This window comes from Pleurodeles waltl, chromosome 7 (assembly GCF_031143425.1).
Source record: "Pleurodeles waltl isolate 20211129_DDA chromosome 7, aPleWal1.hap1.20221129, whole genome shotgun sequence".
Classification (NCBI taxonomy): Eukaryota; Metazoa; Chordata; class Amphibia; order Caudata; family Salamandridae; genus Pleurodeles; species Pleurodeles waltl.
The window spans coordinates 1,515,683,075-1,515,697,749 of record NC_090446.1 but is presented as its reverse complement, the minus strand read 5'-3'; the positions used below and the strand labels follow the sequence as shown (position 1 = coordinate 1,515,697,749).

Genomic DNA, 14,675 nt, shown 5'->3' with positions numbered 1-14,675 from the left:
TTACATTAACACACACAGCAGGAGCACATGTCCATGGGCGGTGCAGGCCTTCCGCAGTACATACAGGTTTGTTAAGGTCAGCCGCAGGGCATGCTTGGATTAACACACACAGCAGGAGCACATGTGCATGGGCGGTGCAGGCCTTCCGCAGACACACACAGGTTCTTTAAGGTCAGCTGCACGGTATGCTTACATTAACACACACAGCAGGAGCACATGTGCATGGGCGGTGCAGGCCTTCCGCAGTACATACAGGTTTGTTAAGGTCAGCCGCAGGGCATGCTTGGATTAACACACACAGCAGGAGCACATGTGCATGGGCGATGCAGGCCTACCGCAGTACATACAGGTTTGTTAAGGTCAGCCGCAGGGCATGCTTGGATTAACACACACAGCAGGAGCACATGTGCATGGGCGATGCAGGCCTACCGCAGTACATACAGGTTTGTTAAGGTCAGCCGCAGGGCATGCTTGGATTAACACACACAGCAGGAGCACATGTGCATGGGCGATGCAGGCCTACCGCAGTACATACAGGTTTGTTAAGGTCAGCTGCACGGTATGCTTACATTAACACACACAGCAGGAGCACATGTCCATGGGCGGTGCAGGCCTTCCGCAGTACATACAGGTTTGTTAAGGTCAGCCGCAGGGCATGCTTGGATTAACACACACAGCAGGAGCACATGTCCATGGGCGGTGCAGGCCTTCCGCAGACACACACAGGTTCTTTAAGGTCAGCTGCACGGTATGCTTACATTAACAAACACAGCAGGAGCACATGTGCATGGGCGATGCAGGCCTACCGCAGTACATACAGGTTTGTTAAGGTCAGCCGCAGGGCATGCTTGGATTAACACACACAGCAGGAGCACATGTGCATGGGCGATGCAGGCCTACCGCAGTACATACAGGTTTGTTAAGGTCAGCCGCAGGGCATGCTTGGATTAACACACACAGCAGGAGCACATGTGCATGGGCGATGCAGGCCTACCGCAGTACATACAGGTTTGTTAAGGTCAGCTGCACGGTATGCTTACATTAACACACACAGCAGGAGCACATGTCCATGGGCGGTGCAGGCCTTCCGCAGTACATACAGGTTTGTTAAGGTCAGCCGCAGGGCATGCTTGGATTAACACACACAGCAGGAGCACATGTGCATGGGCGGTGCAGGCCTTCCGCAGACACACACAGGTTCTTTAAGGTCAGCTGCACGGTATGCTTACATTAACACACACAGCAGGAGCACATGTGCATGGGCGGTGCAGGCCTTCCGCAGTACATACAGGTTTGTTAAGGTCAGCCGCAGGGCATGCTTGGATTAACACACACAGCAGGAGCACATGTGCATGGGCGATGCAGGCCTACCGCAGTACATACAGGTTTGTTAAGGTCAGCCGCAGGGCATGCTTGGATTAACACACACAGCAGGAGCACATGTGCATGGGCGATGCAGGCCTACCGCAGTACATACAGGTTTGTTCAGGTCAGCCGCAGGGCATGCTTGGATTAACACACACAGCAGGAGCACATGTGCATGGGCGATGCAGGCCTACCGCAGTACATACAGGTTTGTTAAGGTCAGCTGCACGGTATGCTTACATTAACACACACAGCAGGAGCACATGTCCATGGGCGGTGCAGGCCTTCCGCAGTACATACAGGTTTGTTAAGGTCAGCCGCAGGGCATGCTTGGATTAACACACACAGCAGGAGCACATGTCCATGGGCGGTGCAGGCCTTCCGCAGACACACACAGGTTCTTTAAGGTCAGCTGCACGGTATGCTTACATTAACAAACACAGCAGGAGCACATGTGCATGGGCGATGCAGGCCTACCGCAGTACATACAGGTTTGTTAAGGTCAGCCGCAGGGCATGCTTGGATTAACACACACAGCAGGAGCACATGTGCATGGGCGATGCAGGCCTACCGCAGTACATACAGGTTTGTTAAGGTCAGCCGCAGGGCATGCTTGGATTAACACACACAGCAGGAGCACATGTGCATGGGCGATGCAGGCCTACCGCAGTACATACAGGTTTGTTAAGGTCAGCTGCACGGTATGCTTACATTAACACACACAGCAGGAGCACATGTCCATGGGCGGTGCAGGCCTTCCGCAGTACATACAGGTTTGTTAAGGTCAGCCGCAGGGCATGCTTGGATTAACACACACAGCAGGAGCACATGTGCATGGGCGGTGCAGGCCTTCCGCAGACACACACAGGTTCTTTAAGGTCAGCTGCACGGTATGCTTACATTAACACACACAGCAGGAGCACATGTGCATGGGCGGTGCAGGCCTTCCGCAGTACATACAGGTTTGTTAAGGTCAGCCGCAGGGCATGCTTGGATTAACACACACAGCAGGAGCACATGTGCATGGGCGATGCAGGCCTACCGCAGTACATACAGGTTTGTTAAGGTCAGCCGCAGGGCATGCTTGGATTAACACACACAGCAGGAGCACATGTGCATGGGCGATGCAGGCCTACCGCAGTACATACAGGTTTGTTAAGGTCAGCCGCAGGGCATGCTTGGATTAACACACACAGCAGGAGCACATGTCCATGGGCGGTGCAGGCCTTCCGCAGTACATACAGGTTTGTTAAGGTCAGCCGCAGGGCATGCTTGGATTAACACACACAGCAGGAGCACATGTCCATGGGCGGTGCAGGCCTTCCGCAGACACACACAGGTTCTTTAAGGTCAGCTGCACGGTATGCTTACATTAACAAACACAGCAGGAGCACATGTGCATGGGCGATGCAGGCCTACCGCAGTACATACAGGTTTGTTAAGGTCAGCCGCAGGGCATGCTTGGATTAACACACACAGCAGGAGCACATGTGCATGGGCGATGCAGGCCTACCGCAGTACATACAGGTTTGTTAAGGTCAGCCGCAGGGCATGCTTGGATTAACACACACAGCAGGAGCACATGTGCATGGGCGATGCAGGCCTACCGCAGTACATACAGGTTTGTTAAGGTCAGCTGCACGGTATGCTTACATTAACACACACAGCAGGAGCACATGTCCATGGGCGGTGCAGGCCTTCCGCAGTACATACAGGTTTGTTAAGGTCAGCCGCAGGGCATGCTTGGATTAACACACACAGCAGGAGCACATGTGCATGGGCGGTGCAGGCCTTCCGCAGACACACACAGGTTCTTTAAGGTCAGCTGCACGGTATGCTTACATTAACACACACAGCAGGAGCACATGTGCATGGGCGGTGCAGGCCTTCCGCAGTACATACAGGTTTGTTAAGGTCAGCCGCAGGGCATGCTTGGATTAACACACACAGCAGGAGCACATGTGCATGGGCGATGCAGGCCTACCGCAGACACATACAGGTTTGTTAAGGTCAGCCGCAGGGCATGCTTGCATTAACACACACAGCAGGAGCACATGTGCATGGGTGATGCAGGCCTTTTGCAGACACATAGCATGTGCAGCACAACTAAGAGCAAACAACGCAACCTGTTGACCCAGGGTCTGACTTTTAGTTGTTTGTCTCAGATAATAAGTAGTGCACATGCAGTTACTATGTTACTTTCCTGCCCTTCGAGGTTCTTGGGGCACGTTCAGTGGCAAGTATAATTGAAGCGCAATCAAGAGTACGTATCACAGACTCCAAGGCCGCAGAGGAGGCGTCCTCGAAGGAGAACAGGGCAGCAAAGCGCATGGGAGAGATTCTGAGCCGCGGACAGGAAATCTCCCCTTACGCAGCGTACACTGAATGGAAGAAGAGCTTCCTGCATCGTAGGGATTGGTCGTGCTTGAAAGGAGCCATTCTCAGCCAATGCTGTAGGCGAGGTCAGCCTGGAATACACAATGCTGTTGAAAAGGAAGCAAAGGCATAGGCTTGTCTGGCACCTGCCACACATAGTGCCCTCATCCGAGTTTACAAGTGAAGCCATAGGTGCCACACAGCCTAATCCACGTAGAGGGTTCGGGGGGGGGGGGGGGGGGGGCGTGTTAGGGTAGTGTTTGTGGCCACTCTCCGCTGCCTTGTCAGGAGTATGAAGTGCTATAGAAACTCTACCATACAATGCAGGACCTCCTGCCCCACCCTCCCACTGCCAGTAGATGTTTCACAAGGGCCTCTGCTCTGGTATCTTCTAGTTCTGCCTTTCTCCCCCTCAGGTCAGAGTGTGACCTCGGTTAAGGAGGAGAAGGAGCTGAACCCGCGACTTACGAAGACCCTGGAGGAGTTTGTGAAAATCATGGACGGCCTGAACCTGCCGAAGCCGGCACAGATCGGTAAGGGCCACCAAGGACACCATGTTGGGGATGGGAACTGATTTTATTTTTATTTAAGACCAGTTGGCCATTCCCAGCCTCCACCAAATTCATCCCAAATAAGCGTCCTGTATTTTTTACTTCATTTTTAATTCTTAGATTCATTTGATTCCTTTCTCTCCTCAGATGTTGCTGTGCCAGCCAACCTGAAATGTGGCATTCAGGACCCTTGATCCAAGGTGCCCGGGGGCGGCTGATGGACCCCTTTGACAGCTGGTTATGACCGACAATACCTCACCGAAAATTCTTTGGTTCAGAGGAACGGTTGCAAACATGATCTCCAGATGTACTCCGTTTTATCTAGACATGCCACTCTGCAGGCGTTTTACATCAGGGATGAAATCATATTTTTGTATTTAAGAGATTTAATAAATGACGTTTCTTTATCCGTTGATTTGCAAGTACATCTTTTGGGGGTTACAGAAAATACGTAACCTGCTCCCAATCTGGACTTTGGTGCATTATCTTTAATGCTGCAAACTTTGAATTATGGGTACAGGATCAAGGAAGAACGAATAATTTTGCTGAGGAAATTTTTATTGCATCAATGCCCCTGTAGATGCAGTAATATGCACATATTTGTTGGGATCACAATGCAGAACTTTCAACATCTGGACCAATTCTTGGAGCGCATTATAGGGTCTCAGATGTCACCATCCAACTGAACGACCTTGCCAGTGATGCCTCCTGTGTCGACCCCAGCTCTCGTATGGTACGGCGCGTCCTTGACTCCTCCCCTCGCTCTGTCCTACCCAGCGACACTCTTCTTCTTATCATTTTATTGTCATTCCTCCTGTCCTACACCCCCCATGCTGATGTGTATCCCATTCATTCGCAGATTACCATCTACTGATCTTCTGTACCTCCGTGCATCTGCTATTTGTTAATATGTTGATATTTTATTGACTGTTTGTGTTTCAGAGTAAATAAAAAGACCAGGTCCTGGGGTCTAGAGTAAGTAACTTTCTTGAGCGTGTGTAAATTATTTCTGTTTTCAAGTTAGACAGCCCTGAGAGGGATCAATCTTTTGTTTGTCTCCAAAGATTATATTTTTTGGTAAATTGTCCTTGGATGTGTGGTAGCGACGTTTTGTGCGACTCATCCATCTAGGCACTAATTTATGTTGATCGCTTGGCTGCGACTTCTTTCTGTTGTTTGATTGTGAGCTACCCTGCCTTTCCAGAAGAAGCAAAATCCCACACTGCATGGCTTGGGATCACTTCTTCAGCCTTTTTTTCATTATTATTTTTCAATTACAGCCTTTTACCTCTATTATTTGGGCCAATGAAAATCATGCTGAGCTGGTCATGGATTACAATATGCAGCAGAAAAGGAAGAAGTTGTGGCTCCAGGTCTGCGAGCGGGTTTGCGGATCACACTCCCCCTAAGATCCATTTGCCATTGGCTCCGGACCGCTGCAAATCGTCTGATTTCACAGCACTGGGATCATTATTGGAATCAGAAACACCTTCAGGATTTCTTCTATCTAATCCGATTAAAACGCTTCAAAAGAGAGTGTACTTTGAATACTATTGGTCTTTGTCCCATATTGGCAAGATCCAAAATAAAAAAAACACGTTAGCCTCTTGGATAACGCACCCTTCCACTGCGCCCAGCCGATGAACAAAAAGTGTCCAAGAATGGTCTTAGCTTTTCAATTTATTTCTCCATCCGATATAAAAGTATATATAAATAATTGTTGGTGAATAGTTTTTAAATGCTGAACTTATAATGCAGATGTTCTTTTATGGCTGTTGAAAGTTCATAAGCAGTTTGTGCCAATGTTCTTTAAGCAGCAAAGATACGCCTGATTTAGAGTTTGATGGAACTGTTACTACATCTCAAATGCGAAGAATATCCCTGCTAGGGTATAATGCACTTGTGATAAGGAGGACTGCGCGGCCATCATGTTTGTGATGGAGTAACCCATCTGCCAAACTCTAAATCAGAGCCTTAGTTTCTGAAAGATCGAGTGGATGCAAAATAATTCAAACCTCCTCTAACACAGCTTGAAGTGAGTTTCCAACTCCTCATTGACAAAATCAAATTGTTCATAGTCTACACTTGAAAAGTGTATCAAGATTCCATGCCTGGTCTAAATTTTTCATACACGATTTTCAATGTTTTTGTCCAGACTCTCAACTGATGATTCAAAATGCTCAACATTCGCTTTCAGGGTCGGTGATAAAGCTCCAAACAGACAACTTGTGTTTTGGGGAAGCAACCTTCCCCTTCTTTAGGGTTTCACAGGAGAGTTGGTGAAGCTTTTCTTTGTTGATTGGTATTGTCCTTCAGATGCTCTCAATTTGTTTTACAGCTAATTAACTCAGCCAATACATTCTTCATTTCGGCTGTAAGCCACAAAAGCAACATACATACAATAAAACCGTAACGTATTATCCTAAAAACATATTTACAGCTCATAAAATTAATTAATTAAGTAAAAATTCTTTACAGCTGTGGAATACATTTGTTTAGTTAAAATTCTCGACTACAGTGTTCTCTCTAACATTTCATTGTTTGATTTTAGAGTTTGCATCAGTGGAGGCCCTTCTATCACAAGAGGGTGTACTTGACTGCGGGCCTGGCTACAATACTCAGACTCCCACTGTAGAGTTAAAAGGCAATTGGTCTTTAGAGGTAGTGAATGGTGAACCCTTTTCGAATCTCTAACCTTTCAGCTACCAAGGTGTAACAAATTACAATCAACAGGAAGAGAAATCGCTTTCATACTCACAGTCCAGGCCCATTGTAAATTCCGGGTAATTGTGAACACTACCTTTTCGCTTGTGTCACTTGTTAAGATCCGAAGCGTCTCCTGGAAGTTCTGGGTGCCAAGAAGTCTACACAGCGGAATAATCCACTTCCTCCTTGGCCTTAGATATTTTGGGCGAAAGAAAACAAAGTCTGCCATGGGCTCTCTTTCCAAGGGGCAATAAGGCCAAGTACTGCTATCGCAGCCACCATTTTTCCATTTGGATGTAACAGATTTCAACGGCAAAAAATCAAATCTGAAAATGCTGTCCAAATAATGCTCAAACTTGGGAGAGCACTTGTGATTTAAAAATTGTTCAGTTCTACTACCTGCTGTATGGGAACTCCAAATATGGGATAGTACTGCTTCCCAATAAAGTTGCTTTATACAGTTATGGTTATTTTCTGGGGAAAGTCCCATACATCTTCCATTTGAATCCATTGGCAGAGATTCTTAGCGTGCTTGAGCCAGGGAGTTGATGCAGCTTTATCTAGCGTGAGTTATTCTGACAAAGCAACGCTATAGGAACTCATATCCACGGAGGCCCATAAATGTAGCCAGTATAATAGCGGCTTTAGGGAACTTACACCATGGATTTGATTGAGGGCCAAATCAAATCGCAGGGGAATAAGAGGCGTACTAATGAGCACATTTAGCAGGGATCGGATGAATTTATTTTCAGTTATGATTAACCAATGAGAATTATAATATCCCCAAAGCTCGTCACCATATGTTGCGGCCGTCACTACTGCAGCCTTGTACACCGCAAGGGTAGGAGAGAGAGACCCTCCCACAGAGACTTATATTTTCTCCCAGTTGCCACTGACCGTTGCTGGAGGATGATGGTACTTTTCTCAATTTGGGGGGGCCCAGAATTGGTTGTCTCCCAGCCTTACCCCCAGATAATCAAACTGTCTAACTTGTTCAATAAGGACTCCCCCATGGCCATTTAGCCCCTGAAAGATTTATGAGGATTTGGTGCCATGAACGTAGATTTCCCTGGGTTTATTTCTAGACCCCTACTCGCACAAAATGCTGCAAATGAGTCTAATTCCTTTTGTAGGTCCATCAGGGTTCGTGAAATAGAAGAGTGTCAACAAACATTAAGATAGAGACAGGGACTCCCGCTATCTTGGAAGCGTCATGGTTGCACTGGGCTAGCTGGTCCGCCAGCCATTAATATAGAGGCGAAACAGGGTGGGGGCCAAAACACACCCTTGTCTAACTCCTCTTGCAGTTGAGGCACTGAGGTCGCCCCCTTGGGTCTATCTAACCCTGGCCTAGTTGTCCTCATGAAGGAATCTTATTAGCCTTAATAGGTCACTGTCTAAAACATAGGATTCTAGGACTCTCCAGAAATGTTTCCTTGGGACCAGGTCAAATGCAGCCCTCAGATCAGTAAAGGTGACGTAAAGATGGTCTTGTTTTAGAGGTATGTACTTCCAGCACAGTATTTTAAACCTGAGTACTTGGTCGACTGTACTAACCCCTTCTTGAATTCCGCCTGCCAGTCTACAAGAATCTGATGCTCAGTGATACAAGAATGCAACCTGGCCAGGACTTGTCTGCAGAACACCTTTTGACTGATGTTGATTCAGCTTTTCTGTCTGTAATTCTCTGGTATATCTCTGTCGCCTTTTTTTGTATATTGGAACTATTATTGCTCCCCACCACGAGGGGGGATACCATCTCCCCTCACAGTTACGTTACTCCGAGTGTTTAGGTATGGTACCCAAACCTCAGGGTGAGACAAGTGCAGATCTCCCGGGATACCATCAATGCCTGGGGCCTTCCCCTTATGCAATGAGTTTATAGCCTTGATAGTTTCCGCCATAGTGAAGCTGGTCAGCTCTGTTCCATGAGGATCTAACTTCTTTATCCTTGAGATATGGGGCAACACTTCTACCCTTGGGTTCTAGTGGCTGGGTCTCGTCGCTGGGCCATTCCCTATAGAGCTCCTCAAAGTGTTTAACTCATCTCCCAGGCTGAATTAGCCTATCCGCTGCGGCGAAACATTCTGTCACAATTCACAGCCAACGGTGCTATTGTTTACTTATTTTTAAATAAACTGGTTAATTATACATGTTTTTCCGTTCACTCCAAAGTAGAAAGGCACTGATCTTCCGTACAATCTAACTTCACCTACTGGAAACTGTTCAGAAATATCCAAATACAACAGTTCACAAGGAAGAACAACCCAGAAGTGAAAAGAAAAACAAATATCAGGTTATCATTCGTTTTTAATGGACTCACTTATCACACTTCAAATAAAATTAAAGTATAGCTCTCGTAGTGTTAAAGAAAGATTGGCAAACTCAGTTCTTTATTTAATCCATACGGTTCCATGCTCTGTCGCGACAAGATATATCATTCTTTTTGTCTCAATATTTTTTCTCTATCACAACAGGCCTCCTGTCGAATCTGTCCCAATGCAAGAAACTTTAAACCTGTTACATTATCATTATGTTTTTCTTGAATATGTGCTTCCACCGCATATTTTGAGTATTTATTCTCAATGGCCCAAAAATGTTCAGCAATCTTGAATTTTAATTGATTGATCATGCTGCCCGCATACAGTTTGCTGTAGAAAGAGATTAAGTAGGTCTACCCATAAACCAGTCAATGCAGATTCCTTTATTGGTTCTTTGGACTGTACATTGTATTTACAGTGGATAATTTCATGTTTTTCCAATGTGAATTGTTCCGAATAATGCAGATTATTTAGAAATCCTTGTCTGTTAGCAGCCGACACGTGTTTTGCCACTTGTGTGGCTCGACAGCATGGGGCTTTCTCAAGGCTTTGTTCTAGTAAATTACAGCATTTAATTTTCCCATTGATAATTCATGTAGCTTCTATTAGTTCCCGGTATAGGTCAGATCAATTGCAAACAATCAGATCAATAACAGTATCTTTTCCTTGTTGGAGTCATCTATTCCAAAGTCAATCCCTAAGCAGCAAATCCATCGGTATGCATGCCGGTGGATTGACGATATTTTGATTGACCCGACTGTTTGAAATTAATTTGACGAAACACGTGTCGGTTGTTAACAGACAAGGACGTCTAAATAACGTGTATTATTTGGAACAGTTCACATTGGAAAGACATGAACATATCCACTGTAAATAAAATGTAAATTACAAAGGACCAATAAAGGAATCTGCATTGACTTATTGGTAGACATCCTTAATCTCTTTCTACAAGAATATTGACATTAAGGTACAGCAGGTCCAAACCTCTTCCATGGATTATGGGTATTGCCCAATAGAGAGGGAGTGCTGGACCTTGGAGCGTACCACATACAGTTTAGAGCATGAGCATTGTCAATCGAGTTATGACAATTTATAAAAAAGTTGATATATATTTTTCTTACGCTGGTCATCATTGTCAAAATAGTTCACTGTTTTTTAACCATATTTACAATACTTGCAGTGGCAGCAAGTAAATGGCACTTGGTGACAGTGGCAACCAAGATGTTCCTGTTTTACCACTATTGGCTATCACAAAGTGTGATTTCATAAATTGTCAATTAGATTGTCAACAGATTGGTTTATTCCTACATTCATGTCAACTCTACTATGGCCATGACGCTTTCTACCACTGCCCCCAAGGAAGTTGGCTAGCTAACATTTGCTTGGCAGCCACCTGGTCTGTCTTGCATACTTTTGCCAAGCACTACTGCCTCATAGCTCAAGAATGCAGCAACAGGTACTTAGCCTGGGATATGAGGCATGATTTTCTTGGATAATGCACATAACTCCCTTCTTTGAGAGTACTGCTTAGGGACCGATTCATAAGGTGAGGAATATATGGAAAGATATATTCATCAGAGGAAGCTTGTCAACCTTCAGTAACGATATTTCTGATGGATACACCTACCTGTGGATTCCTCACCAAAAGAATTCTCCCCTCGCGCCAGCCTTCGACGGAAATTTTTTCTAGCTCTGCACGTCGACGATGATGTCACAATCGCCCAACTCCACGCGACGCCACATGACGTCATCTAGGCAATAAGAAGCCAACGTCGACGTGCAGACGTCAGTTGCCTTTTTTCCGTGCCCGAATAACGGTTGTTTCTTCGAGGCTCACAGGGAGCTACTGTTACCAACTGACAGTTACGATGTCGCAGCCTAGAAAATCCGGCTTTAAACCTTGTAACCAATGCGGGGGTCGGATGTCGGTTACCGACCCCCAAGATAACTGCCTCTGGTGCCTTAGTTCAGATCATGAGGTCGAGGCGTGCGGTTCGTGCCAGCGCATGAACCCTAAGGCGCTCAAAGAAAGAGAGGCGAAGTTATTCTTGGCTCGGTCCAAGAAGAAGAAAGAGAGGCGTCATAGGAGGGAATCTTCGTCGAGATCCTCGAGGTCTCGCCACCATCATAGTGGCTCTCGGCGCCATCATGGATTTCGGCGCCGATCGAGCAAGGGTCGGTCCAGGTCTAGATCGGCCTCTCCGTCGGCTCGGCGTCGTCCGACGTGGGAGATAAGCCCGACCGTCACCCCTCCTCCTCCGACGACCCCGACGTCACCCGGGTCGGTCTTTGAGGTCGAGCCTCTCCAGAGGCCTGAAGGTTCTCCTGGCCAGGAGTTACCCGGACCCTCTTCAGCAGCTTTGCCGGCGCCGGTGCAGCAACAACAGTACCCGGCTTTCCCGACTCCGGGATCGGATCCTGCAGTGTTTTTGAACGCTATGTTTAACATCTTTGCTTCCATGACGCCGGGTGGAAGTCACGCAGGTCCGTCTGGTCCTTTGGCCTACGATTTGGGTGTTCCGGCGTCTTTCAAGTCGGCGCCGTTCACCCCGTTTATGTCTACTGCGTCTGAAGCGGCGCCGATGCCTACAACGTCGGCCAGGATGGCTACACCTGTTACGGCGCCGGTGGATTCGACTCGGACCCCATCGACGTCTAGGATCGCTGTGGAGCCGGAGCCTCCGGCTTCGGACGGATCCGAGGCCCGGCGCCGACGGAGGTCTTCGGCGTCGGCTGACGCCTTGTCGACTCCAGGCTTGGAGTCCAGACTTAGATCAAGGCGTCTGGCCCTCCGTCTCTTGGAAGAAGAAGAGTATGCAAGACAACATCTGGAGGAAGAAGTTGTTGAGCCCTCAGGTGACTTCCAGGGTCTAGACTCAGCTAGCGACCTGGACACTACCCCGGAGTGGGATCTAGCTTCTCCTGGAGAGATCACAGAGGAGGCAGCTACATTCCATAAGGTCATTCGTAAAGCTGCTGACTCTTTGGATATTACTCTTCCCACTGAGGAGGTTAAGAGAAATTTGTTGACTGAGGTCCTCCATCCAACATCTGCTTCTGCTGAGCCTCTTCTTCCATTCAATGAGGCTCTGCTGGACCCTATAAAAGATATTTGGATGAAGCCTGTATCCACCGCTGCAGTCAACAGGGCGGTGGCTCGGCATTACAGGACGGTGCCTGGGGATCCGGTGCTTCTCTCCAGGCAACCAACTCCAGAGAGCCTTGTGGTCCAAGCATCATGTTCCTCCAGATCCTCTCCTGGCTCGTTTCCTGGGGTTCCTGCTGATAGAGAGTCGAAAAAGATGGACCATACTGCTAAAAAGACTTTTTCATCGTGCAGTATGGCCCTGAAATCTAACGCCACATGTATACTGGGACGTTACATACATGCCCTTATGGAAGAGGCAAAGGGCCATCCTAATGTATCACAGGAGGTGCTGCAACTCTTTTCGGATACTCAAGCGGCTGCGACGCAAGTCATCCAGTCTGGTTTGGACACTTCAGACTCGGTTGCTAGGGCTATGGGCACGACCATAGTCTCTAGGAGGCAGTCTTGGCTTAGATCATCAGGCTTCTCGACGGACGTGCAGGCTACGCTCCTTGATCTTCCGTTTGATGGGGAAAAGCTCTTCGGTTCTAAGGCTAGAACGTTTTAAAGAGAGCAGAGCGACAGCTAGATCCTTGGGACTCCAGTCGTCGGCCTCATCCACCTTTAGAGGTTTTCGGAGATTTAAAGGATTTGGTCGTGTTTCCTTTCGAGGAAGACTGCAAGGACCACAACAAACTGTTTCTACCCTGCCTTACAGATCCTTCAGGGGCAGGGGCAGAGTCCGTACGAGAGGAGCCACCTTGCAGCACTCTGCCTCTTCCTCTTCCTCGGAAGGGGTGCAGCAAGGAAAGCAGCCGTAGTCCTCCACCATTCCCTGTCCATTCGTCTCCAGTAGGGGGGAGACTTACCCTTTTTCTTCCAATGTGGGAGGTCATAACATCAGACTCCTGGGTCATCAACATTGTGAAGAGGGGGTTTCCTCCCACCCTCCCTCCCCACCCATCCTTCTGTTCGGAAGACCATTTTCTCCTGTTACAGCAGGAGGTATTATCCCTATTACAAAAAGGTGCAATAGAGTTGGTTCCCGAGCAAGAGAGGGGTCAGGGGTGCTATTCAAGATACTTTCTGACTCCCAAAAAGGATGGTCGACTGAGACCGATTTTGGACTTGAGGATTTTGAATTGGTTCCTCAAACAGGAAAAGTTCAAAATGCTGTCCCTCTCACAGGTTATTTTGGCGTTGAACAAAGGAGACTGGATGGTGTCGGTCGAGTTGCAGGACGCGTATTTTCATATTCCGATCCTCAGATCACGCAGGATGTATCTCTGTTTTGTGGTGGGATCACAACATTATCAGTTTGCGGTCCTCCCGTTTGGTCTTACTTCAACACCTCGAGTCTTCACGAAGGTGATGGCGGTGGTAGCGGCAGAGCTCAGAAGAAAAGGGATCGCTGTGTTTCCCTATCTGGACGATTGGTTGATCAAAGCCAGTACTCCAGAGCTTGTGCTGTGTCATCTCCAGTCGATGACTCAATTGTTGTACGACCTGGGGTTTTCAGTCAATGAACCCAAGTCTCACCTGGAGCCCTTTCAACGCCTCCTGTTCATAGGGGCAGTATTGGACACGACATTGAATCGGGCCTTTCCTCCGCCACAGGGGGTTCAGGACATACAGGTTTTGGTTCCGATATTTCGAAATGGAGCGGTAGTTCCAATCCTCAAAGTCCTTCGTCTGCTCGGTCTGTTTGCTTCTTGCATACTGTTGGTCACTCATGCACGCTGGCACATGAGGGCTCTCAAGTGGTGCGTCCGCAGGCAGTGATTTCACCACAAAGGGGATCTCGAGGACTCGATAAAGATCTCCAGAGACACTGCAGTGGATCTTCAATGGTGGGCAGCGGTCGACAACCTGTCTCAAGGAAGGCCGTTCTCGCTACCCCCACCAGTGGCCTCAGTGGTAACAGATGCTTCCACTCTAGGGTGGGGAGCTCATCTGGGGGACCTGGAGATCAAAGGCCTTTGGTCTCCAGTAGAACAGAAATTACACATCAATCTGTTAGAATTGCGGGCAGTACGGCTGGCACTCAAGGCCTTCCTCCCTTCCATTCGTGGTCAGTCAGTCCAGGTTCTAACGGACAACACGACTGTGATGTGGTATATGAACAAACAGGGAGGAGTGGGGTCGTATCTTCTCTGCAGAGAAGCTCTTCGACTCTGGTCCTGGCTTCAGGACCACAAGATCTGCTTCATTGCACATCATTTGGCTGGAGTCCTGAATGTGCGTGCAGACATTCTCAGTCGACGCATC

The 14,675-nt window shown here is 47.9% G+C and overlaps 1 protein-coding gene across 1 annotated transcript in view; it reads left to right on the top strand.

The window, feature by feature from the left end:
• ETHE1 (ETHE1 persulfide dioxygenase) overlaps positions 1-5,275 on the top strand; it is a 49,632-nt gene extending 44,357 nt beyond the window's left edge. Inside the window, exons 6-7 of the mRNA XM_069201322.1 lie at positions 4,158-4,274; positions 4,440-5,275. Of these exons, the coding sequence (XP_069057423.1) occupies positions 4,158-4,274; positions 4,440-4,486 (164 nt within the window). The 3' untranslated portion in view covers positions 4,487-5,275. The remainder of the gene's footprint in view (positions 1-4,157; positions 4,275-4,439) is intronic.
• The last annotated feature ends 9,400 nt before the right edge of the window (positions 5,276-14,675 follow it).